Source organism: Apteryx mantelli, chromosome 3, assembly GCF_036417845.1.
Source record: "Apteryx mantelli isolate bAptMan1 chromosome 3, bAptMan1.hap1, whole genome shotgun sequence".
Classification (NCBI taxonomy): Eukaryota; Metazoa; Chordata; class Aves; order Apterygiformes; family Apterygidae; genus Apteryx; species Apteryx mantelli.
This window is the reverse complement of record NC_089980.1, coordinates 23,184,547-23,212,135: the sequence shown is the minus strand read 5'-3', so window position 1 is coordinate 23,212,135 and position 27,589 is coordinate 23,184,547. Positions and strand designations below refer to the sequence as shown.

Genomic DNA, 27,589 nt, shown 5'->3' with positions numbered 1-27,589 from the left:
ATGTTAACAAAGAGATCGGTTCTGCAATCCCTTCACAAAAAAGGAGAAATTGTGTGGTGCCTGATCTTGAAATATTTGTGTAGTTTATGAAGTGCCTCTGATTTCGTTCTCTCTTGACTCCAGAGGGACTGCTAGCATGAGCTAAGCCTGGCTTCCTGGCAGCTGAGAAATAGGGAGGAGGCAACAATAAAATGGCAGTGTTAAATTATTCTCCACGTTCTCTAAACATCCAGCTGAGATGAGGTTTCAATGACAATGTATGGCCAGTCAGTATCTTAAGGTTTCTGCTGAGGAGTAGGATTTTGATCACAGAATTCCTATTGGCAAATCTGAATATGTATGTGCTTAATTAGCATATTTTTTAGTTCCTTCCCTGTTCTTCCTCACTGACCAATTCCCTTATGGGGCCGGGTGAGTGGCTGCGGGCAGACAAGGCTTTCTTGCTTTGCTGTAATTGCCTTAAACAGACATTTTGTTACAGAGGGTCTTCTGTCAGGATCTGTGCTGAAATAAATTGACAGACATCCAGAGTACGTCTAGTGAATATAATTTAATTATTGGGAAGAATGGCAACTGTGTATGATGCATACAAAACACTAATTTGTGCCAGCCTACATTTTTTTTTAGAGAGGCTGGGTACTAGTGGAAGTTTATTTCTCCTGTCTCTAAGACACAGCGCAGACTTGCTTTAGCTGTCTGGTTGTCTTTCTGTTGAATTGCCTGTGGAAAAAATCCTGAATTTAAATTACAGGGGGAAGAATTTAGAGTGAGGAGATTAGAATTCTATTCTAGCAAGTAACTTGAGAAGTTGGAGAAACTTTAGTTCACTGAAGTTAAATTATTCCTGGTTGATCTGGAAGAAATGGAAGACTTTTATTTACTGTGAGTGATGCTTCCATACAGTGGTATTAATGGCACTTTCTACTTTTGTAGAATCACTATTTAAAACTGGTGTTGAATTATGAGCTTAAGAGCTGAATAGGTTACAGCAAAATTGATGCAAATTTCTAAAGTAGTTTCTGGGTGCTGCTGGTTTCTGGGTGCTGCTGGCTCTCATAAATATTTATTAGCTTACTAATTAGTGTGATCGCATATGTACTTAGCATCACAGGTGCATGTGTGGCTCTCACAATTTTACATCAGGGAATTAGTTTACAGAGAGGATGCAAATTAAGGAAGAAATACTTTTTAATTAACTTTTTTTTTTAAGTTACAGAGTCTGGGCCTGAATCTCCATTGTCTTATGTCTCATGTAGCTGCTTATGTGTGTTACCAGTTCACACATACAATGACCAGTTCAGCTGATATTTGCTTTGTGCAGAAGTAAATGCTTTCACAAGGTGGCAGACTGCCCCTCATGCTTTTAAGTGAGGTAAATGTGACTCAGCTGTTCCTTGTGTTGGGGAAAATGGTTTGTGTTTGAGCTGTGGCATTGGAATGCCACAGAACTGAGGTTTTTGTTTAGATTTGAATTCAGTATCATCTGTGTGTAAGCATATATATGGCACAACTAGAAAGGAGTCCATCTGACAACAACACATACCCTTCAACAAAAAAACAAACCATTCAGGCAGGGGCATGGTGACAGTTAATGTCCCTTGTGAAGCATGCACTGATGTGATAAACTCCCTGAAATGGATTACAGCTGAGGAGAATGATTTCAGCTGCAAAACTCAGACATTTTAGAGAGAAGTACAATCTTTCTTTTTAACAGGAGGAATGTATGCCTTTTATATCATTCCTTAATCCTTTATACATAAAGAGTTGGACTTGACACACGTCATGACAAGCCATGATGTCTTAGTTTAAAACTTTTACACCTGCCAAATGCTGCTTGATGTAGGGTTTTGGATGTGGTGTAGAGCAAAGGCTTTTGCTTCTGAAGAAACCAAAGGGGTACCAAGGGGTGTCAGAGTTGTTGTGGTTGGCAGATTCTTTAAGGATTTAATGGATCTCAGCTGTAGACCTTAGTACAAGTAAGTTTCTTTCTTCCATCTGGGAGGTAAACTGTCACTGCAGTACATTTTCCCCCAAATTGTTTCCACTGCCAGGTCTATGGCCTGATATTTTTTAAACAAATCAAATATTAAAAATTCAACATGGAATACTGAAATTTGATTCAAGAACCACTGGAGGACAGTTGGTTGTTTAGTGAAACTGAATGAAGGTGCTGAAGGTATAAAACTAGCAGGTGTTCTTTCTATAGCTAGTTTTTTTTCTTTGTGAAGAAATGCAACAGTGTTGCCTAGTAGGAAGCTGACGAGCTTTTTTATTACGTTACTGTCTCAGTTGTTACTATCAAACCTTCGTAGGGTGACAGAAGCCTTCGGTTTGAATCACTGTCTGGAAGAGCCTCATCTTGATCTGTTCCCTGGAGAGGGAAACTCTAGTGACTAGTCATCTGAATTAGGCGCTTAAAGCTGGCTTATGAATATTGCCCAAAAGAACACAAACTTGTGTAAACCTTCTCAAGGCTGGTATGCTATGCCCCAACACATTGAGTTTAGGTGAGCAGTTCTCTTGGCATGTTCCCTTCTTTTTCTTTGCCCCCAGCTCTCTCAATTCAGAAGCCTTCTCTTTTCTGTCCTTTTGAGCCTTATCCCTCAGAAACTAGAGTTCAGACGTTTGATTTGGTGCAGTTTTAACAGTAGGTGGCAGTGGATAGCAAATCTGAAACAATTGGCCTCATTCTGCTCCTGCTGTTATGTTGGCGTTGTGTTCATTTCTGACAAACTGCCTCTGAAATTACTGTCTTGGAAACAGCCTAAGAATCAGGCTTACCATCTTGGTGCTGAAGAATTAAAGAGGTTGTTGCAATATAAACAACTGGCTGGAACCGCATTTAAAAACAAAACAAAAAAATTACAGTTACTGCAAAAGAGATGAGCTGTCTGTTGCCTGATCATTCAACTTAGTTGTGGCAGGGACTGTAAAAGAGGACTCGATGGTCTGGAGGCAGTTTTAGGCAGGTTTAGAGAAGAGGATGAGGAGTTACTGTTAAAATTGCTTAGATACAGTGTTGAAGGAATTAACTGAAGTTTTGGAGTTGAAAGTAGTGTGGTGATGGCATAAAATACTGTCGTGTCTTCCCGGCCCCCACCCCCTCAATCCAATCGTATGACAAGACTAAGAGCAAGAAAAGATGATGCTATTGATTTCTACTCACTGTTGTTACCCCTGTTGTCTGTAACATCTTTCTGCTATTGCAAATTACTGTGGCTGAGATCAAGTAGATGTCTCGCGGGGAGAAAAGGAATGATTATGCTACATTTTTGTCTTTTGCTTTTCCCTTCCCTTGGATGCTATTTACGAGTATTAACTTCCCCTGCACCCCTGCTGTGAGTGCTTCTGAGGAGCTGCGTATCGACTTAGTCAACTGCAAGGTGCTCCAGAGAGCCCGCCAAGAGTGGTGGGGACCAGAGGGGAGGCACAGAGCCTCAGCTGTCTGCGCAGTTGGCTCCAGACCTCATCGATCTCGTCTTCTTTTCTTTTCATGAAAGCGCCGTCTCTGCGGGATTGAGAGCCGTTGCCCCCTGCCAATTTGTCTGTGCGTGACACAGCTCCCTCCAACTGTTGACCCTCAGCGGGTTAAACCTCACAGTCAGGAACCCTTGCATGTTTCTCCCATGGTTTCTTCCTGCTGTAGGGGAGGAATGATCTGCTCCCCACTCATAAAACTACAGTCTTTTCTGGAATTAATAACCTCTTGTGGGAAATTCATGCCATGCTTGTTCAGTGTTATAACAAGGTCGAAACACGGCATGCCTTAGGGACAGGTTAGAAAATGCTGTCAAGATCTGCACAGGTGCGAGTGTTTTTGACCCTGCTTTACCTGCAAACCTGGCTAGCGTTGTGTCCTCTGCTGGAGTGGAAGCTGTGATCTGAAGTATGCTGCCAGATGGCAGGGAGAGGCCTACAGCATATGATTCACAGAACCTGGACAAAAACTGGGAAAAAATGTGGACACCCCTTGAAGATTCATTTCCTTAGCAGGGATGGGGTTGTAGTTCTGTGTGGAAGATACAAAAATGAGAAGCTGTGCCAACAGACACCTCCATGGATTGGCCTGCAAGAATCATGTACTAGCAAGTAGCACAACTGTGCACATACGCACAGCTGAAACCTCTTTTCCAGCTGATTTGTATTTAACTGTTTCCAATTTAAATTTATGGGGTTAGAAATAATTTACACCTATATTTAGGGAATATGTTAAAAAATGGTACCCCTTATTTTATCCCTTACCAGCTAGATACTCCTGAAAATTCAATAGAGAATTATGGAAGAGCCTTGGCTCTCTTTTGCTTCGTGCTTTGGCATGTAATTATTTTGATATTGTAGAATAAACCCAAAGATTGAGTAAAATACTAGCAAGTGAAACCTGGAATTGTAGACCTTCGTTGGATAGTTGACTGATATGTTCAGACAGTAGAGAACTGAGCCGCGCGTGGATAAAGGCCATAAGCATCAGTATCTATAGCATATTCCGCACTAGTAATGTATGCAGTGCTTATCCAAAGTTTGAGTGCTAAAAATTTCTGTTTGAAGTCATGATTGTTGCCTAATTGTTGAAGTAATATCATGCCGTAACAAGTGGCAGAGAGAGCATTCCCGCACGCGTCTTACATTTCGTGGAAAGGAACATATTTCGCCCTTCACGAGAGGCGAACCGCGGCGGCCCCATGCGGGAGCGGCGGAGCCGAGGCCCCACCTCGCCGCACCTCCGAGCACGGCCCCTACGGGGTGCCGGGGGCGCCCGCCAGGCCCCGTGACGCCGCCCCGTTGCCAGGAGACGGGGCCGTGTTTTCGGGCCGCGGCCAATCGCGGTGCGGGGAGGTGATGTCATGGCGGTGGCCGGCGCCCCATTGGCGGGCCGCCGCGGGGGGCGGGGCGGCGCTCGCCGCGGGCGGGCTCGCCCCGGGGGCCGTTGCTGAGGGCCGGCCGGGCCCCGCGCGATCTCGTAACGGCCGGGCGGGGGGCGGCAGGGGCGTCTTCCACACGCGCAGTGTGTGCTAGGGCTCTAAGCCAGCAACGCGGGGGTTTCTGCTCCTCCTGCAACCCGTGTCGCAGGAAGTGGCTTCTTCTCTGGAGCCAACACGTTTTAAAGAAAAACACTGCGGGAGAGCGGGGGGTTAAAACCCGCCGTGGTGGTGGGCAAGTGGTTAGGGGGGAACGGCTGGCTCGCGAGCAGGCCTGGCGCGCCTCTGCATGTGTGAAAATGCAGCGCGCCTAGCTGCAGAAGTGGGTGCTGAACACGCGCTGCAGGAGCCTCCCCCCGTAAACTTCTCCCATAACTGAAATCCCCTCCTGAACCATAGCTGGTCGGCAGAGGGTGGGGAGGCCTTTCCACAGCCGTCTCAAAACAGATATAAGACATTTCTGGGACGTGTTTCAGATACTGCTACATTTTGAAGTGCTGTGGCAAAACCTGTCTTTTGTTTTTCTTTACTGTAATTAGACAACCACAAAAATAGCTTTTTGATCTCTTTTTAGCTCTGTTTTTTTCCCCCACCTGTAATAGTGATTCCTTTATTCAACAATTCTTGATTATTGCTGAGGAAGTTTACCTGGATTTTTACTAGTGCTGTTACAGTTTCTTTACTGCTTTAGAAAATAGGAATGTCTATATACAAATTAGGTCTTCATTTTATTCTCCCTTCATCTGGGAACTTATAATCCTCTTCCTTTTTATCCTGTTTAATTATGGGAAGATTTTAATAAGAGTAGGAAAACCAGATGGAGCTGGTTTTCCTGCAAAATCCAGTAACGGTGCTGATTTAACATACTTTCATTCCTAGCCTTGAGCTTTTAAAGCACTACTATCAAAATACTTAGGTTTGAAATATATGACCTGCAAACTGGTCCAGGGAAGTGAAATCTTTTATCTCACTAAGTTGCTCTGAAAGATCTGGGGAGGTTTCTAAGGGAGGGAGACACATGGACATAGCCTAACTATAGTATGGATTTGTAAGACTTTTTTGTTGTTACAGAACCTAAACATTGTTCTGCAAGGATTGACTTCATCACAGTACCACAAATGTCAAACTTACTCTGCGTAGGGACACTAAGTTGGTTTGGTACACGAAGAATTAAGAGACTGTGAGTAAGCCCGTCAGTCTGGGGTGGCAGCAAAGGCAGAGACTTGCCGATGAGACTGCACAGGACTAGCCTGAGCTCTAACGTTCAAGTGCTGGGTGACCTTGGCCAGTCGCTCCGCGTCTGTGTTTTTCGTATCTGGACTGTAAGCTCTTTAGGGAAGAGGCTGTTTGTTGCTATGTTTGTGCCCGGGCGCCACGGGCCCGGCCCTCCGCTGCCACAAAGCTCCTGTGTTTGGGAGGAAGCCGCGAGGCCGTGACACGCGAGGTTTACATGTCTTGGGAGCCAGCACCGGGCCGAGCTGGCGGCTCCCGGCCGGGAGGCCCCGGGGGCGGCCCGCGGCGGCTCCGGGCGCTGGAGTTGGAGCTTGCCGGGGCTGGGGCCGGGCGCTGGGCTCCGCGGCCGGGGCAGCCCGGGAGCGCGGCGCGGCCCCTCCCGGCGGCCCCGGCCCCTCCTGGGGGAGGGCGGCGGGCGGGGCGCGGCGGCTCCTCCTCGCCGGCCCGGGGTTAGTTTCGGAGCAGAGTCGGCGGCGGCGGCGGGCGAGCAGCGCCCGGCGGCAACAAAGCGGCGGGCGGGGGACGGCGCCTTCCGCAACAGGTCTCCCGGCGCGGCGCCGTGTGGCAGCGCGGGCCGCCCCGCTCCGCCGCGCTCCGCCTCGCCGCCCCAGGCCGCCGCGCTCCTCGGCCCGGGCGGCGGGACCCGGCCCCGGCCGCCCCCATGCGGTTCGGCTCCAAGATGATGCCGGTGAGTCCCGGGCGGGCAGGGCCGCGGGCTCGGCCCCGCGGCGGCGGCGGCGGGAGGGGGGCCCCGGGCGGGGAAAGTTGCGGCGGGGGCCGGGGCGGCGGCGGAGCGGGAGGGAAGATGGATCCCGCGGCCGTGAGGGGGCGGCGACCCCCCGCCCAGCGCCGGCGGCGGCGGCTCCGCGGCCGCGCGGGGGCTTCCCCTCCCCCTCCGCTGGCGGCCTTTTCTTCTTTTCCTTTCCCCCCCCTCCAGCTTTCCCTTCTCCTCCTCTTCCACGCCGGGATCAACTTGTTAGACGAGCCCTGCGGGGCGGCCGCGGCGCGGGGGGAGCTCGGGGGCGGCCGAAACTCAGCCCTCGGCGCGGGGCTGCGCGCTCCGCTCCTCTCTGCTCTGCTCGGGCGGCCCGGCGCGGCGCGGCGCTCTCGGGCGGGGGGTGGCTCGGGCGGCCGCAGCCCCCGGGGAGGAGCTGCCGGAGGAGGCAGCCGCTGGGTTTTCCCGGCCCGCGCCTGCCCCGGGAGAGGGAGTTTGCGACGCTTTTAAGAGGGGCGAGGGAAGACCAAGTCCTGTCCTGCCGGAGCTCTAACGCGAGTTTAAAATCGCGCCGTCCTTAGCGACTGGAGCGGGATGAAAGCGTAGCGCGGCAACTCTGTGTCGCTTCTGGCGCAAAAGACCGGAGGGTGATGGAATAGAGTACTTACTTCTTCGGCACTTTTCTTTAGAAATGCGACGGTTTTGCCAGCTGGGGTGCCGAAATCCCTAATCTGCCGTCCCGAGAGACTGGAATATGTGCAGGAAATCCCAGCAAGCCTAATACCGCTTTAGCTGAATTGATTTTTTTTGTTTTTTCTTAAATATTGTCTTCACTATTCTCTTCCCTTACCACCTTCCCCCCCCGCCCAGTAATACAGCCTGTGTTACGGCTGTTGATACCGAGTATTTTTACAGGCATAGGTACTCCTTTTGAACAGCATTCTTCTATTAAAGGATATTTTCATCTTAATCCTTCCAGTAGCAAATCCTGAGGGCTGACTGTAGCAAGTGAGGCGCTGTATGTATTGGGAGATGAAAGTAAGAATCCTGCTGGAAGGCTATGCCTACCTCAGGGATGCTGTTACCTCTTCCCCCCCCCCCCCCCCCCCGGTCAGGGTGATGTTCTTTCTCCGCAATTAAGAGGGAATAACGAGAGGTAATTTAATCTAGCAGAACTGTAAAGAAGGTTGGGTGACTTTATTGGTGTAACTGATGACAGAAGAACAGACTGAACATGAGTCCAGCTACAGACGAAACAGCCAATGTGTTGTGCAACTGTATTGTTGTCTGCATAAGAGAATTCAAAGAAAAGCAATAAACATAGCAGCAGGGTGTTAATTCAGCTGATGTCAAAACTGAGCTAGGTGAGGACCCTCATATGATAGTGAAATGTCCAAGACATGCTGTTGCTGGCCAATTTCTTGTCCCTCAATTCAAATATAGGAGAAACAAGCTTGTTTGAGGACGGACTACTGTTGCTTTTATCCCATCAGCATTTGGAGGTGACAAATTTCAGAGTATGCATTGCCCTGATTGCTCAGACTTTTCTTTGGTTGATGAGGCAGCTCATTAGTGATTCTGTTTTTTAACCCATGAATAAAGAGATGGATACAGTCATTTTCCTGTTGTGCTTACTGTGTATAGTGAGAGATCTGTGAAAGCTGAATGTGGCTAAAGAAAACAAAACACAAGTATCTTGAGTATTAGAGCTTGAATTCACTTAAAAAACAAAACAAAACTGAGTTTTGGTGTAGTCTTCAGCAAGAGATTGCCAAAAATTATGTTAAATGTGCAGAGTGATATTACAAAAATGCTTTGTTTCTCTGGCTGTCAGGCACCTAAACAGCTACTTGCCACTTTGAAAACATCCTTTTCTAGTAAGTGTACTCACATGAATGTAAGCACAAAAGTGTGCAAATTGTAGTTCTAAATGTATTTCTTAGTGTTTATCTTTCTTGCAAATATTTCTACAAATTTTCTCATCCTCTTATTTTCCATTGACCTTTTTTTTTTTTTTTGACTGGATTAATTTCTTTAGCTGAACTAATTCTCCTTTCTGCTTATGAGGAGGCTGAGAGAGTTTGGGTGAGGAGAGAAGATTTTGAGGGAAATCAGGAGAGAGCAGGTATCTGAATCCTTTCTTTATGCAGTAATGAGGTGTTCATGGGCATGAGTATTTTCATCCCTGTCGTTTGAATGAGTGCGTGGCCCTAAACCATCTGCAAGCTGGTTTGTTTGTTTGTTTGGTTGGTTTTTTGCTTAACATTTCTTACCATGTCTTTTCCTCTTCTCCACCCCGCAAGTAAAATTGTTTATATAAGATTTTAAGTTTCTGCTCTAGTTCCATCTCTCCTCTGATTCAGAAAGTAATGCAGACATGGGATTCAATACTGTAACGGAGCAGGGCTCGTGACCCAGGTAGGGCATACACCGGTTATGAGCCCAGCAGGAATTCACCTCCAGAGCAGTTGCCAGTGAAAAGCTTAGAAACTGCTGTGACAGCTACTCCTACTCTTTAGGCACTACCCTGAAATAGGAATGTTTTCCTTGTGGTGATGGCAGATAGGAGCTAAACTGCTGCCGTAACCATATGTCAAGACAATGTGATTAAAAGGCTGCATGAGGGTATAATATGAAGTAATTTGCGTGTAGCTGTTCTGATGAAGGTAATAACAGGGTTAACAGTGGTGAGCTGCGGGAAGTTTTCTCACCTTTCAGCTGCTGAAGGCTTGTGGGAGTTTGACTGGTGCTGTTTAGTGAAAAGAAGCTGGAGACACTTTCAGAAATAGCATTTTTCCTGCAGCATAATTGGTCTCTCTTCCTCATTTTACACTCTTACCTTAAAGACAAGAATATATTGAGAAAAAATTTGCGTCATTATGCCTGCTGAATAAATGGCTTTTTTCAGATAGTGGGAGGTGACACAGATTGTTTTGATCTCAACACTTCAGTAGGCATTAAAGGGTAACTCAACAAAGTCCCTTGCTGATCTATGCAAGACTTCGCTTTATGATTTGTCTTGCATGCAATGGTTATACGGAGCCTTCTGCAAATCCGGATTGATCCAGACACACACAGATAAATTGTCAGGATTAGAAACTAACTTGGCAAACTTCAGTTTGCCAGTGCTTAAATTTCCTAAATTAATAATGCCTTCTATCATCAGAAAATGATGTTAAGTTTCTAAAACTGAATTTTCTGGGTAGCCATATGTTCTTTTTTAATTAATTTAAACTTGTATACCATAAACAGTTGTTTTGTCCTTCTAAAGTCTCTTGAATCCCTTGTTCAAAACTATCTTCTCTGAATTGTTACGTCCAGTAAAGTGCTGGACTTCTTAAAGTACAGATTTTCATTGCAGAATACTCACTAGTTTGTGGATATATGTGAGTTCTTTTTAAATATATCTTTAAACTTTTATAAAAGGGTACAAGTAAAGTATTTTTGCTTGTTCCATTAGACAATTACATTGGAGCTACCATATAGGTTCTAAATTACTGTAACAGTGTAGTAGTAGCCCATCTTTGCAAACACTTTTCTTGCTGCTTACGATATGAAATTTTAATGTAAAGGCATCTCTACTACTTTGTAAGATGCAGATCTGTAAGTTTAGAAATAAATTGACCCCTAGGCAGAGATTAGTAACTTATTATGATACCAGTAAGCGATCGGTAGGTTCTCAGTCCTATTCCCCATCTGTTAATTATTTAAGTTCCGGTCAGATTTATCCGTCGTGTAACACTGTTTTTCTTATCTGCCGGCATGGATTTAAGAGCGTGAATGGGACTTCAGACTATGAGCTCTCCTAAGTGTATGCTTCATCTCTTAATTTGGTTGAAGTATTTAGTATCTATTGGGTGTTCTTTAACTGTTGAATTTCTACTTCATGTTAGTCATTTAAAAGATTTAGCATTGTGCTTGTATTCAAACATTTTAATGTGGTATTAAATGTTTAAGGTATTTTGTTGAGACCGCTGAGCAATGCGCAGATGACTGTAGAGGTACAAAAGCGAAACAAAACACTTTTATAGTAGTCCCTTACAGACTGCCACCTGTCATCATTTGCAATGGGAAATACTCCCTTGAGTGAGTTTCAGAGAGTACTTTTTTTTTCTTTCATGTTGTTACAACAAGATTTTTTTTATTATTATTATTATCCTGTGAATATTGTTCCAGGCACTGTTTTCAGTGTATTTTATTTCTGCATTGACTCTCTTAACACTTTGCCCCCAAGCTGAAATCTGTGTTATATTACGCTGCAGTACGTTGAATATCTTTGTTTCTTTATGTGACTTTTATCAAAAGAGGGGGAAGGGGAATACTACAAATTCGTACCAGGTCAAGCTGTAGAGGCCATGGGAATAGCTAACCATGCTGCTTCTGGTCTATTCAAGAATTCAGGCTGTGAGTTCTTGTTTTTACTGTTTAAAGGGCTAGTATGCAGTCATGAGGTTTGGGATGGAGCATAATTCGCAGGATTTCTTTTCCTTTTTTTTTTTTTCCTCCTGCTATTGCCAGATGAGATTTCTGCTTTGTTAGTGAGCAGGTCTGTACTGAGATTAATTTACGTGCAAGTCAGCTGGACTTTAAAAGAGGCAGGTATAAAGGTTGTTTCTATTTTGTTATTCTTCTGAAATGGCAATATGCGTAGCGTTCCTTTCAATTTATTGATTTAAGAAGCTGGCTTGGAAATGCGCTGTTTGTCTGGCTGCTGTCCTTGTTAGCAGTCTGCCTCGGGGACTCCCCTTCCTCTCCCGCTGCGCCTGTTATTGAGCTTGTTTGACGATGGACACGTTCTGCCTCGCTACCGGGAGAGCAAGACGGCCCCGAGGAGACTGACTCGAGCTGCCTTTCGTGGCCCGCTGGCGTAGCGGGAGGAGGACTTGCTTCCGTCTGCCCAAGCTCACTGGTAACACAGCAACCCCAAGAGGCTTTGAGACTGGGAACCGCCAGCTTCCTGCGAAGTATGAAAACTCACTTAATACTCTGGATACTCAAGGGTGCTTATGCTTGCAACCTAATGAGTAGATAAAACTCATCTTTTGCTCTCAGTTGTATTATCTTTAGGCCTGGTTTCTCTTGGCTTAGTCATTTCTGACTCAGGCAAAATCTTTCGATCTTAAGTTCTAATCAGTCAGATGATATTATGGGTAAAGGTCACCAGAAATCCTGGACATCATGGGAAGTATACCTCAGTGATCTTAGTCACTGTTGCTTAACTGTTTTAGAAGTTTCAGGCTTTTCTGTGGAACATAAAAGACCCAAAAATTATTTAAAGCAGTACTGGATAACTACTTCTGTAGTTTGGGATAAATGTTGATGGAGAGGGAACAGTAAGTGAACTGGAAAAAGAGCAGTAATCATGACACTGTCATGATGCTGAAAATGTAAAAAGGCAGACAACAGTTTTCCACTTGCTTTTGTTATTTGTTTTTTGTTAATCATTAATTTTCTGGGTCTAGCTGCTAGCGTTTAGAATTAGTCATGCCTACATTCTCACCGGTGGTTTCACCATACTAATAGTGTTAGATGAATGTTTAATGCAACCCCGTTGTGAATAAATGAGAGCCCTTTGTTTTTTGTTGCTGTGGTGTTAATACCAAGAATTTTATTTTTGAGATAGTAATTGACTGCAAATCATTCACATCAGTTCTGTACCAATTTCTTCTATTCTACAGCAGTACTTCCAGGTCTTAATATGGCAAGATCCTTTACAGAAGGCTGTGTGTACTGCTTTGGCTCTTCATGGCATGCGTTTTAAGAAAAGAGGATTAGGGGAACACTTCTTGTCTTTGTCTTGAGTTTTTTTTTTTGTTAATCCTATACTTACAGCTTCATGTCATCCCTTCACAAAATAAAGCACATAAATCTTAAAATCAAATGTGTACTGCAGTTATCCGTCATTCTGCATAGCTCTCTGATTATGAAATTGATACAGGAAAACCTTTTTGTACAAGATACCTGGATTATAGTTACAATACCTGAACTAAAGAAAAACATGGGCACTTTCACATGGCTAACTTAAAAGCTTCTGACGTTATTATTTTGAGTCACTGTTTAATATTGAACATCTGGTCTCTGGAATACCTCTTGGGGTGGATCAGAGCATTTAATAAAGGGAACTTGAGCTGCGGGGAGGTTAAGCGACTAGTTATAGGTCATGCAGCGAGTGCGGCCCAGGATTTGGGAGACCAGAGTTCCAGTAGAGTCAAACCAGCTGGTATGTTGTAGTGCAGCTGAAATACAAGTCTGTCATGTGCAATGCGAGTATTCAATTAGTTTTCTTAAAGTAATTATGTCTCCTCAGCACCTAAATCTCCTGTGTTCCTACTTCTGCAGAGTTAGTCATAAACGGTAAGAGAACCGTGGCGGTAGTTTATTCTGGGAGGGATTCCCAGAATGTGTTTGAGAGTCTCCATTTTAAACAGTGGTAAGACGGTAGGTGTCTTTCAACCTAGTGAAGTGTTTCAGGCAAAATTATCTGATACAGCAGGGAATGTGACTGATTTCTGCATGTAAAAGGGAGAGAGAGAGGGATGGCTGAGCTGTGAGAGAGCACAGACAGGGTGTAGGGCCAAGCCAAATATTCCAGACCTCCTTGGAGAATGACGTGAAGCTCCCTTGTTAAATACCAGAAATGACAAAGCAAGCAACTCGCTGCAGCTCATGTATGAGCAGTGTTTCTGAAGAGCATTACCTGCTTGTCATGCTGCCCCCTCCCCAGGCACCCATAGCCACATTATCGTTGATAAAACACAGCGTGTCTGCCAGCCTTTTGAGAACACCTTTGGTACAAGTAAGGGTTTGTGTGGGGAAGTTGTGGAAATAGCACCATGTGCTTCTTGCCTTTGCATTGTTACTCCTATGCTGTTGAATCTGGGTCTTGCCTACAGGGCCTTTCTGCTATGTGATTTCCCAGTATTGCAGGAAAACATTGTTAGGGTGCTTAGATTGGAAACGGCAGTTAATGAGGTTGGGTTAGAGAAAATGTTTTCTACCTCTAGGGAAGCTGAATGAATGGGCAAATAGTAATAGGCTGAAAAAAACATTTTCTGGAGGTCCCAGAATCCTGTTGAGGAGCCCTGTAATAAATGACAACCTTATTTGATAAATTCATGTTTATTCTGTTTTGTTCATTACAAGTAGCTATGACATCATCCCAGTGACCAGCATTTCACATGAAGCCATCCTCAAAGATCTCTGTCGTGATTCTGCTTGTGGCAACGTGCACAGCCACGCAGGAAGCCTGCTGCCTTGCTCTGAACTGCTCTCCCATCCTTCACTTCTTAACCAGTAGATCTGTGTAGAGCCTTGTGTTGCCTGGAAAGAGCTTTGGGAATGAGCGGATACTTAAATAAAACCTGTCAGACAGTGATCAACTGTGCAATCTGCCACCCTTCTGCAGCTGCTGTAATAGTAGCTGCAGGATTCCTGATAGAAGTTAAAGTATATAGAGCTCTTCGTTGCAGGAGGAAGGATCAGATTGAGTGGGGTGCTCAGTGGGCCAAAAGGCTGGCTGGAGGGGTGAGATTTCTCTTTCACAATTCTGCCCTCATGGTTAAGTTGTATATATATCCTATTGTAATGTGCTTGACTAGGCCGTTCATCACTTCCTGAGCTGGAATAGCCCCACTGGTCCTTTTTAATTTGTAAAATAAGAAAATGATCTGTCTGCTTGGATGCAAAACCTCAGTGTGTCTTCTGGGCCAGTTAAATGTGTGCCACTGTAGTGTGATATTATCCAGTCTATGCGCTGTTACTAAGGACTTTCTGCATGTTTGCAGCTCAGAGGTAGGACAAAAGCTCTCCTTTATGACTTTGAACCATAACTTCAGCTGTTGGCGTCAACAGGTATGCCTACCAAGCATACCATTTTGTAGTGGTTGTCTTTGACAGTCCTGGTGGCTATGCTGATTGCCTGCCTTGCCATGTAGGGGCTGCTGGTTCTCAGTGCGCTGGCAGACAAGTGAGGGTTGTTCTTCAGGGTGTGCGTTTATCGCAACGGGAACACGTTCCCAGCCAGAACCAGTGGTGAATTGGAAAGGGCTGCCCTTCTGCATGGGTATATTATTACGCCTAATTAATTTAATGGTAGGATGCTACTTTGTTCCTTTGATTTTTTTTCATCCCCTCCCAAAGCCATGTGCCTTTGTAGCTTCCGCTTGAGTTTAGCAAGGAGTTGGGTCACTTGGCTGATTGGAAGGAAAACCACATATGCTAAAGGCAAAAAGGAACAAAAAAGCTTATATTATTGATTTGCCACGTGGCTGTATAATCTGACATAATGGAGAGGGATTTGGGACAAGTGTGTCTGGCGCCTCTGGCAGCTCACCATTTAGGTCAGCTCAGCTGTAGCAATCAGATGGTACTTTATGCTTTCCTTGGCCTTCCCTTGTCTTGGGAGATGGTGGAGAAATCTGCCTCCATTTGCATCTTTGGGCATTCTCATTCACTGCTGAGATCAGGTTGGACTAACGCAGCCATATATTAATCCTGCTGAGAGTGAGAAGCTCTGTATAACTCTGCATTTCCTTCGCTTCCTGGAGGCAAATATATGGGAAGCCAGGGCTGTCTTTGAAAGCAGTAGAGCGTGCAGACTGTTCTGATATGTGCTCCTGAAATTCTTGGTTTTTATTCCCCCCCCCCCCGTTTTGCTGGTCATGGAGGTAGAAGGCTGAATAGTATATTCTAGCAGTTGTGGCATGAAGGAGACGTCAGCCTGTGAGATGCTACAGTGCCCCTGAATTTCATGCCTTAATACACTTTAGGGTACTGGACTGGTCAGCCCGTATAACCGAACAACCCAAACAATATATCCTGTAACTTTCCCCTTGCCAGAACTACCCACATGGTTAAATGCATATTTATTTATTTATTTATTTATTCCTCCTCAAGTTCCAACTTGCCACATGATTTGTTCTGTTTTATTATTAAATCCCAAAGCTTCCGTTTTCTTAGTCAATTTATTTTTTTGTTAAACCATTTAGGCGATGGACACCGCTTCACAAAAAAAAAAAACTTTGTTTTTACTTTAATACTCCCTCCTTTCCTTTGCCTCCCCCATGGGCACTCCCAGAAGGTCCCCTGTTGTCTGTAAATAAAAGGTAATAAATTTGTTTGATCTGTGTGTCAGGCACTTGTTGCATGATAAATGTGAGTTTGACTTGCATGTTCTGGTAGGCTGAGATAGTGCTTCCTGGTGTGAATGCTGATTGTCTTTTTATCAGTGAGATTATTATATGTGAGCTGGAAAAGTAGAAAATAAGTACTGCGAAACCCAGTAAAGAGTTGCTGCTTTTGGTTAACCAGCAGGTGGTATGGTGTGGGTGACATAGCTGCCAGTGTACTGTGATAGTCTGTTCTGTTTAGGTGTAGGTTGTGCTAAATTCACTTTCATCCCTGAAGTGGGTGTAACTTCCCTTTTCCTCTTAAACGGTCCCGGCTTGTACAAAATCTCTTTGGCTGCACAAAAAAGTAGTAGGCTTTCTTTTCATTGTAGGAATATACATGCATCTTAATGGACTATTTTGAGAAGCACAGTTCTCAACAGTGTCCCAAAGGATTGCACTTTGCATGGCCTTTTACCAGCCTCCAGCCATCTAGAACTCTCGAAGAGCGGTAACACGTATTCCCGATGTGGGGGGGACCTAAGGCTCTCGCTCAGCAGGAGCAGCTTAGTATCTTTTCTTTATTTTCTTTCTTTATTTGTTTTTGTACAAATACTGCCTCTGGGTTTGACGCAAGTAGAGCAAATTGAGGTGATTCAGGCTTGAGTTTGTAACCCAGCTCATTATGCTTGGATGTTGCCTTGGCTTTAGGGTCTTCTCTTGGGTGCGATGTGTGTTGCTGCACTGAAGGATGGGAGGAGGAGCACTTGTAAGCCCCTTTGGTTGTATTGTATATGTTAGACTGTTATTTCCCAGAGTATAGTAATTACTGTAAGAATTACATGGTCTTTTGTGTGTGTCTGTGTTCTTAACTTGGTGCTGAACAACGAAGATGAGGCAGAGGGGCTGAGGGGCAAGTATCCAACAACCTGATTCTCCTTTTGTGGACTCCAGGAAGAGGAGGAGCAAGCTCCAACTAGGACACCAACAATACAAGTCCGCACACTGCATGGAGGCTTGTTTTTCTGCCAGTCGGTTTGCACTGGGTCTTTATGGAGTGCCTAACAGTGCCAAAGTGGTGCCTCTAAGGAGCCGTGACTGAGCGTTTTGGGAGGAAGCTTCTGAATGGAGAAAGGGGGAGAGTCCTTGACGGGACTGTGGGAAGGAGAGGAACTTGTAAGCACAGATGGCAACAGGAATAGATGCGTGAACATGCTGTGGTGTGGCACAATGAGAAGAATGTCTTCAGGATTTGTTTACCATGAATTCCTGCAGTTATTTAACTGAATTGGTGTAAATCCAAGTAGGGATTCATATTTGAACAAAACAAACTATACTTGATGTGTCAGCAAAAATGAATGCTCACTAAAGGACTGTAGTTTCCTACACACGTTATTGAACCAGTTTAATCTATATTCCTTTAAAAACCTGACACATATATTTCAGAATGCTTCTTTATGCTGTATGCTGATATTGCAATAAATACCAGCAGTGCAAAAGTATAAGTAGCTTTAAATGCCACCGTTGATCTGAGACATCCTTGTCTTCAATGCCAGTTGGTGAATCAGCTGAGGAGTGTGGAGTGTGTAGGAGTGCAGCACTCCTATTTTTAGTATTCATCCAAAATAGTAAGCTTTATTTGCCCGGATCTTTCTGATGTCCGGCTTACGGCAGGTGTGAATTTTTGCTCGGTTGTATGAGTATGACTGAAGAGAAATGTTAAGTCAGAAAAATGTGACTTGGATTCAAAGTAAAAGCCTTAGTTTGGAAAGATCTTTTCTTAATGGCCTTGTGCCCACATCCTACCTCCTTCAATAGGGTTTTAGATCAGGAATCCAGGGTTTACCAGCCTTACGCAATGCCAGACAGATTTCACAAAACCACTATGGCTAAACTAAGAGATGCAGAAGATGATGGTTTTCTGTGAAGTCTGGCATGAAGACTGTAATTCTGAATTGAAGACAGTTAAAACTTGGTGCTTCAAAGTTGCAGCTCATGAAGTAGGAGGGTCACAAACCTTGATTCATTGTTTTCAGATGGTAACTGGGTTTGGCGAGAACTCAAAGACTGTTTTCCTAGAAATCTTCAGATTTCCCTAATGATGATTCAGGTGCAGGCCTGATGGTGAGATGAAGTATGGCAGAGATTGATATTCGTGCTGTAGCTTTTGCCCAATTTAACTAGTGTATACCAAAAGCAGATGGCTTTCATTCTGTTCTCTCTGCGTTTAAAAAAAAAAAAAAGGGGGGGGGGAGGAGGAGGGGGAAAGATGCCTCTTTGCTGTTTCCTACTTTCTTCCCCCATTGAAAATCCATGTGGATGTACATTATTTTTAAATCCTGGGAAAAGAGATGTTTTTACGAAAGATAAAGTACGAATGCATGATATACTTATCTTTAAATAATTTATACAAGCAGTAACTTACCACGTCTTTGGGAGTAAAGGCTGAGAGTTCTGTGTTCTCCTGTGATACAATTAAAAGGGAAAAGGGCTGTTCTTTATATAGACTGGGAATAATCTTAACAATTGCATGGTACTTCCTGCTGTACTCCACCTACCTTGCATCATAACTTCCTTTCTCATGTGTATGGCGAAAAGCCAGTACAATACGAACAGAGCAGTGCGGGCAGCGGATGAGACAAAGAGCCTAACTCCATCTATTCAGGTGTGGCTACAGGTAAATATTAAACTTTACTCTGCATTTCTGTTAAAGCTCGCTTTATTGAACAGCTGAATATGAAAGGAGTCAGTGGTAACAATCATCCTGTGTCCCTGTCTTCTATTAAGTCTATTATATAATCCTTTGTTTACCTTAATCTTTTGCGTACCTTAATCTTTAGGCACAATAAGTGAGCGTGTGGCCTCCTGAAGGGCTGTTTTAAGGGTCTGGGGAACTTGATGTGAAGGAATCATAGAAGCACTTTACTATTGAGGTGTACGTCACATTAAATTGAGAGCCGTAACTATGAACCAGCTCAGAATGCAGTTTATCACAACGTGAAAAGCTGCCGTTGTACTGGCTGTCTTCTGTTGTTTAGAAAGTTGCATCAAGTCAGCAAAATGTCTATTTTAGCAGCTGATTTCTTCCAGGTTGTCTGGGAAGGTGCAGCATCAGTGCTCCCACTAGGTAAGATGTAATACTTCTATTTAAAACTCTCTGTTTAAAGGGATTTTATATTTATCAGAAAAGATTCGCTTGTGGTAAGAACTTTGGATGTCAGGTCTGTGGGTGGAAGCAGTTATTTCTCATTTCTGTCATCTGTACTTGAAATTTAGTCGTTAATCTCTTCATTCTGAAAATTATATGTTGCTAGTTTTTTAGCTAACTAAAATTAACTTCTAAAAATACATTTTAGTTCAGGATGTAATATTATGTTATTGTAATTCTTTCCTATACCACGCAGTGTTTAAAAAAAAAAAAAAAAAGCTATTTCACATCTGAAACAATGGCTTTTCAGTATTGATATATACTGTTGCTGTCTAACCATAGTGTGTGTGGAAAGCCATTGAAGGGCATGCTCTGATCCCCTTTTTGGAGGCTTATCTATACAGCATGTCAGGTGTACATGCTTTGGAAGATGTGGTGCCTATCCTGAAGCATTTACAGTCTGATTGAATAGATATAACTCAGACAACAATAGAATATTACTGAAAAACATTACATCATTAACCTTAAGAGTGACTTTTAATGCTTCCCTAAAAATGATATCAAAGAAAACTTGTTATACCAGCGAAGACTATTAGCTATGTTATGGAAATATATAAAAAAAATAGTACTACTATTCTGCGATTCAAGGATATTAGGGCTCACTCTAAACCTCAGAGAATAGGGAATTGTGGTGCAGAATGATCCATTTAGTTCTAATGCAAGGTAATGAAATGAATCAGGATTTTCAGAGGCAGCATGCTTGTTTGGCTACCAAAGTGTTCTCGCCTCTGTCATTGCAGTGTTGCATGCCTCAGTTTCGCTGTCTGTAAAGTGGGGAACTGCTTGCTTGTCTCAAGGCTTACTGGTTATAAGCTGCTTTGAAGCTGAAAAATGCTATGCGAATAGGTGCCACAGTTTGTCTTGCCTATTGTATGGTAACCAGGAAAAGACTGTATGAGGTTAAGAATTACGCAAATAGTGAAAAACAGGGTTAAGTCAATATTGTCAATGAATTCTCTGTTTGTATATAATGTTTTATAAGAGACAGAGTTCTGATCCTTACAGGAATACTGTCAAAGCTCAAATGAAGAGTAAGTTGCATTTCCATTTTTCCAACTTTTTAATCAGTAATTGAGGTCTTCTGATCCAAGGAAGAGACGATTAGTCTTTGATATGAAATAGTATCTCCTTGGATGGATGTAAATTGTAATGTGTATGTTTCCTCACACATTTAAAACTTATATTTCAAACAGTTTTGGAAGAAAGTTTTTGTTTTTTAATATGACGCAGCAGGAGCCAAAATGCAATGTGATCATGGAGACTGGCACTTATGTAGAGCTCCCTGGTCTTAAAAGTTTCAGTTTAAGTTGAAAACTTATTTGCAGATATTGAGACCTATTATGCTCTATTTAATATCCATGAAACTGTATGAAATAGTCACGTTGCTGAGCTTAACAAGCAATGGGTCAGAGTTGCCAGCAAATATAAAGCTATTTGGAACTGACCTACAGAGGAGGTAGATGGAGGATTATAAACTGGGGTGTGACTTGCTTTAATTGATGCCTTCATCCGTCCTCCTTTTTTGGTTGCTTTTCTTGCTGTGTTCTCTTCCTGTTCCTGGGCGTGTTACAACCCAGACTTAGTGGCTATATTTGGAGGTGATGCATAAATAATATGGCTTGAAACTAAATGATATATCTCATGTTCAGAGGCCTACGTGTTGTCCTTCATACCAATTTGGATTTTCTTAGATTTGTGTCTTAAATGGCAGGCTTTATTAAGGCTTTTAAAGTCCTCCCATATGTTCTGTACTCTGCTTTGCCATTCAGTTGTTTGAAATCATGCATCACAGTCTTCTTGCAAAACTGGTCTTTTGCTTTAGCTGATGTGTCCTTGGTCATCCCTTTGCCCTTGGTGCCTTCGATCGAACTGCCTCATTTGGTGGCTCCATAATTGCAAACTTTTATTTTCTAAGCTATAAAGCACAGTCAGCTGAAAGCTGTGATGTTACTTTAGGAACGGCTTCACCAGAGGCACAACACATCCCTGGTTCCTTGTAAGTATGCCACACTGCTGGGATGTTTTCACGTTTTAAAGCTTTTCAGTATTTATAAATAGTGAGTACAGCTTAGGGGGGAAATGAGTTGGGGGATTTCTTGTTGCTTTTATACAAAAGCAGAACAATGCAATAGTTTTTTGTTTGGTACGGGGAGCCAGCATGGGAGGAGCAGGGAATAGAGCATGTTTTCTTACACGTGAGCAGACATGTTTAAGCACTATTGCAACATCTGGAAACCGATACAGACAAATAAATGGTCTCTAAATTACATCCTTTTAAAAACTTTGTACTGAACACAGATTGAATCGTGTTTATCACAGTTGAATCAATGTGATAACAGCATCTATCTGTCCAAATAGATGAGGTAAGAAGAACTGTGAGACACAACGGCAAGCAACATCTCACGGGGACAAGCAAGCAGAACCTGGTTAGAGAGGCAACTTCTTTTTGATAGTGCCCAGCCTATAAGCTGGGTGTTCCTAAAACTCAGCCCTTAAAAGTTTAAGGGAGGGAAAACCCCCAATCCAAGGCTGTATGGAGTTGTCAGATATTTCACTATCTGCCCAGATGCTGTCTTAAGAGAAATGAAAGATCTGACTGAGATTCAGGATGGGTTGTGGTGGTGGTGTGTGGTTTTTCTTGTGTGTGTCGTCTTTTTTTTTTTTTTTTTTTTTTTTTTTTTTTTAAGCTCTTCTGTTTGTGTCTAGCTTGAAAGTGAGTTTCATTTACCTTTTGCATGTTGTTCTTTCTTTCCTTATTACTTCATGGATACTTGCATATAACTATCTTAACATCTTTAATCTTCAATTTCAGGGAGGAGGAAAAGACCACTTTACTCTGTAGCTTGGTGTAATCTACAGGATTCAAGCTTCTGAACTAGCACCATGAAAGTGTTCTCGTTCCCCTTGTTTATTGCTGTTGCATGGAGGTCAAACAGGAATATGAAATAGCTAGTAGAGTGGTTAGTAGGTGTTGCATTTGAATTGTTCTCGGGAAAGGATGATTTTTTTGGGGTCCCAATGCGAGGTAGTGCAAATCACAGCAGCCATCAGGTGATATGGCTTGTGCCAGGGAGCCGTAGAGGGCTTGTGGGGTTCACACCAGCTTCTTTACCTCTTCCAGCCTTCTCTGGAGTTCCAGAAGTCTCTGCAAGGCATGCTTTCTCCTAAGAGCTTCCCCTAGGTTCAGATGTAGCCAGGCAGGAGCAGGTTACCCTGGAGTCCTTGCAGATAAGCAGGCAGTGGAGCAGGCAGGAGCAGAACTGCCTCTGGAGCTAAAGGGGAAGTGGAAGAAGGTAATTGTGGAGGTCACGTCACCTTCGTAACCTTGTGGTCGCTTTAGACTTGTCAGGGGTCAGGCTTGGGGGCATGCTTTTTGGAGAATTTGCAGGGAGTTTGTGTTTTCCGCTCCTGGGACGTAAGAGAGAGATTTAATGCAGATACTACGGAGCCTCGGAAATGGCCCCTACTCAGCAGGTTTGAGTGCTCTTGGCTCAAGGTATTAGTAACTCTCCTGAGCGTTCTGGATAGAAATGGCAGCTTGTGATCCCTCCTGCGTAGCTGTCTGCATTGGTAAATCCTGAGGATTGACAGCTGGAGAAAAACAGGCACACTGAAGAGTGAACGGCCCTGCTAGGGTCATATTAGGCCTGCTTTGGGTATAATGCCTGTGTTTTTGTAATTTTCTTCTAATTCCCATCTGTAAGCTTATCTTTTCAAACTATCAATTCTTGCTGCAGATACAAAGCCTGCGCAATTTATTGTTCTGCACACAAGGTTTTACAGCGTTACATATGAAGTATTAATGTTAAAATGGATATATTTTATGTTACTGTATAGCCCTGCTTTAAAGCTGTTTGGGAGCATGTTTTTTCATTTTTATGCTTTTTTGCCCCAGTTTTTGCAATTAAATGGTATTTTTACCTGGTTGCATGTGGCATCCCCCCCCCATCAGCTTCCTATGGAAACACTATCTAAAACATAAGACAGTGTTGTGTGACAAAAGATTAAAGCTGAATAGCAGAGTTGCTGTTGGGAAAGCTTTGTCTCTTAATTTAGGTCAGTACTTCAGTGCACTGTCTTGTAAACAGCACAGCAATTGCACCGGGCTTCTCTATAATAAGTGTATGTGGTAAGCTGTGCCTACCCGAACGCCTGCAGTCCAGCTCAGGCCCGCACAAAAAAAACATACCGCGGAGTGAGCAGCACGAAAACAAATTCCCAAAAGTGCGTGGGTGAGCGGCTGTGAACCTGGCTGCGTGCAGGTGATACATGCAGGATGCTCCTGCCGGAGAGTGACGGCCCCAAATACAGCTGAAAACCTGCCAGCGCTGGGTGTTCCGTGCCATCTGCCTTGCTGCCCCCATTCTGACTTGCTGGCCTCGGTTGGTTAGGAATGTGAATTTTACTGCCGCCTTGGCATTTAACATGTTCTCTCTACTCCTAATTCCCCTCCTTACAAGAACTTCTTAAGGATTACAGGGGTTTTGAGCTCTTTTTCTGCAGACTTTTTCCCGCTATGTGACTACTTCCAGAGGGTATTTAGGCGTTTATCAGAAAACGTTGTCTCGGAGAGCAGTGCAAAAGTAGAGACCAGAAGCTCTAGATAGTGATGGTACCAAATCTGGTGCCATCCCTGGGGCTGAGATGCTGTTGTGACATGTTTATACTGCCTAAAGTGGGGCAAATACTTATACTCTGTATAACAAGGCATTTTGAACATAGAGTGTTTTTGAAGAAACTGTTAAAAGAATAAAGGCAGCCTCTCTTGCTGGAGCATAGGGAACCTTGGCATTTGAAAGACCCCTGGAAAAGCTTTGAAGACTTTAGCAAGTGAACATATGTGCATTTATACTGCAGTGGAGGGCAGGGGATTCGTAACATCGTGAAACAATGGGCTAAATTTCACTTTGCAGTTGCATCAAAGGTGATTCAGCCTGAAGTATTCACACAAAATTAGAGAAATAATGCTTGCCTTGATGACTTTTGCTTTCAAATTAGAAGGGTATTTATACGTCTCTTGCCTTGTTTGACTTGGACTTTTTTTGACCTTTGAACTGTTGTTCATAAAGATGTGCTACCTCTTTTACCCTCTTTTAAAGTGAGGACAGGCAGGAATTCTCTAACACTACATTTGAGTCTTTTCCTACAAAAATAGGTTTTCCAGGCATCCGGAAAAGACTGAATTCTGTAACATTTTGCTGCAGCTTCTATAGTTTGGAAGGCTTGCTGGAGGCATTGCTTGGTGGAGGCATTTGGCTGATTTTTATGATGCTGGAAACTGTCCATCGGGCAGCCAGTTGATACTGAAGTTCAGAGTAGGTCTCAGAAGAAAATAAACACTAATTTTTAGCTAGGTCCTAAACTTTGGCAGTTTAATAGCGTACTGCAAAGTAACTGGTTTTCAGAGGCAGTAGTCATCAACACTTCTCATCAAAGGTCAAAGTAAGGCTACTAATTTTTAAAATGCACGTTTTCTAGTTGTGGTGGGAGAGATAGGAGCAAGAACAACAGCTAGTGGTGGAACGTGTTTAGATGGAATAATCGAAGATCAAGGATCCTTCTACAGGTGTGAAGAGGAAGCCAAGTGAAACTTCATTGCTTTCCTGTTAACTGCATTTTTGGGGAACCTGGTATTCAAACTGGGAATATTTAAGGGCATAGCAAGTCAACTCATGTTTCAAAGAAACCTTCCAATGAAGAGTGTTATGGAAGTGTAAATTATGTGTTTCCGCTGTCACTTCCTACGTAGTAGGTTCCAGTCTTTCTGCAGATGTAATTTGCCTTTGTTTTCCACGATTAAGAATATTTTTGAATTGTAGATGACTCTCTCTCCTCCTGCGTCAAATGTTGGCAGTTTGTAGGTGTAGTGAGGCAGGGAGTTGTGACACATCACCCCGAGAGAGCAGTAAGGAGCAGCAGCTCCAGATTAAAAACAGCACCCCACCCCGCCCCCTCCCACCAACAGCATAATTTAGGTGAGCAGAAAATTACTTCCACTTCACTTGCTTGTACCTTAAAAGGGAACTTGGTTTTGCTTCGAAATCCTGTATGCGCCAAGGTTAATAATGAGTGGTACTATTTTGTTGCAAGTAACGTGTTTAACGAGAGGGTTGACCTGGATGTGCAGTGTGGTTTGGTGTTATAAAGTAACTGTGTGCTGCTGCCGTTGTCTTTTTCAGATGTTTCTGACAGTGTACCTTAGTAACAACGAGCAGCACTTCACCGAGGTGCCGGTCACCCCAGAAACGACCTGCAGGGATGTGGTGGAGCTGTGTAAAGAGCCTGGCGAGAGCGAGTGCCACCTGGCTGAAGTGTGGTGTGGCTCAGGTATGTTGGATGTACCTTGCGAGTTACTGGATGCTCACTGTTTAACGTGGTGTGCCAGAGACCTGGCAGGCATGGTCCTTTCCCAGAGGCTTTCTGCCTTTTGTTAGTCTCTTCATCAGAAATGCTATATAATAACGCATGTGCACACAGACACGTGCAAACACAAACTGGCCAAAAGCAAAAGAAGTAAAGTTGGGCATTCAGATGTTCCTTTGCATGTGCAACCCCTTCTCTGATTTACTCAGATGAGTCTTTGGAGAATGTGAGGTGCTTTTTCTTTCTTCCCCTTCTCCCCTCAGTGGAGAGGATCCCCAATGCTGTTTTTTAAGTGATCACGTATCAGTAATCCTGTGACAAGCAGGCAGAATCTTCTCCTAAATCCCACCACCATTTTCAACTGCAATAGCAATGGAAAATTTTTTCTGATTACACCTCTGTTGTTCAGGAAAGTGTTAATTTGGCCAAATTTGAGTTTGTGAGGGGAGGGAGTGTTACAGTAAATAGCATAAGTTATCTGATAGAAAGTATTTAAAGACGACCTGTGGAGGTTGGGGAGGAATGAGACAAGACGGAGGACAGCAAGAGTAGTTTCTGTCTTTTAAGCTTGTAGAAGAGGGTTTTATGTATGTGGTGGATTGTGGCTTTCCCCGCCCACAGTGTCCTTGCTAGTTTTGTCCTGGAAGTGCAAGTCTGGCTTGCAGTGCCCTGCTGGAACCGAGGAGTGTGTCAATAAGTGAATCAGCAGCTAAATTATGATGAACTTTTCATCCCTTAAATGAGAAGGGACTCCTGACTATTTTCTGTCTCCATACTATTCATTACATCTGGTAGCCATCCAGAGATGTAATAAAGATTAATCACTGAGTGAATTTTAAGCCATGAAGAGGAGGAAAAAAAAAAAAAAAAAAAAGAAAGAAAAAGTAATTGATTCAGCTATCTGGAGAAGCTTCAACAAAATTATATATATCAAAAAAAAAAAAGGATAATAAGAACCTGTGTTACTGTTTCTCTCTACTCTTGGGTCAGGCTCGCACCCATTTAAAGAAGTCCTTGATGAGCTGCATAGGTGTTTAATACCATGAGATACTTGAGTCTGGTCTGTTGATTTTAGTCCCTTCTGACATAAAGTAATATTTCTGATGCTTCTAAGGCTTAAAAATACAGTAGAAAAAATTTTTTTCTTCTCCTTAGAAAAATAAAGCATGTTTTATTTATAAATGGTAATGAAGTCACTGATCCAGTGCAAAAAGAAATCATTTAGGAAAGAATTTTTACTGTATATCTCCATCCTGCTCCATCTAAATCAACACAATACCAAAGTCTGGAGTGATAGACAAGTAAAATAAGGGTTTTGGTGTTTTTTATAGCTTTAACTACTGAATTAATCATTAGCCTTAGCCCTGCTCCCTGTTACATAGCACAGGTTGTGATGCTAAGGGATGAGGCCCTCCTGTAATTACCAGAGTTGGACCCTGCTAAAGCCTGGGCAGTTCCCCTCCTTGGTTTCCCTGAACCCAGATTCTTGATTGGCTTTTAAGGTGTTTGCGTAGAGTATGCTGGAAGTGGCAGTGTGTTTGTCCTTATATCGAGGAAGAGCCCCCGCACCAGAGGCGAGCAGTTAGCCAATGCTCTAGTGTGCAAGTGGTCCTGTTAAGCCAAAAAAGGGCACTTCTGGGTAAGTGGAACCATCTAATAGAATGAGTTTTATTTATAAAATCAAGTTGTCAGTCTCTGCAGTGCTCTAGGAAGAGATGTAAGAAAATAATCTGAATGCAGAAACATAAAGTGAAACGGTGACTCTCTTCTGAGAGTCTTGGCAAAGACTTCTTGAGATGCCACGAGAACAGGTACCTAAATGTTGCTTGCAGAGCTGTCATCGTAAGACAAAAAAAGTCAATATCTACAGTCTGTTTGTACAGCAAAAGCATTGACACTTGTTTTAGAAACAAAATTACTCTTCTTCCCTTCACTGATCCTCTCATATTTACTAATAATATGCTTTTAAATACAAGCACTGGTGTGTGCGCCAAATTGCCTATAGTTTGAAATTGTATTCAGTAACATAAAATGCAGTAGTTTCAAA

The 27,589-nt window shown here is 43.4% G+C and overlaps 1 protein-coding gene across 1 annotated transcript in view; it reads left to right on the top strand.

The window, feature by feature from the left end:
- The first annotated feature begins 6,765 nt into the window (after nt 1-6,765).
- The window catches only part of TP53BP2 (tumor protein p53 binding protein 2), a 48,370-nt gene continuing 27,546 nt past the window's right edge, over nt 6,766-27,589 (top strand). The window contains exons 1-2 of the mRNA XM_067292909.1: nt 6,766-6,837; nt 25,359-25,506. Coding sequence (XP_067149010.1) covers nt 6,811-6,837; nt 25,359-25,506 — 175 coding nt within the window. The 5' untranslated portion in view covers nt 6,766-6,810. The remainder of the gene's footprint in view (nt 6,838-25,358; nt 25,507-27,589) is intronic.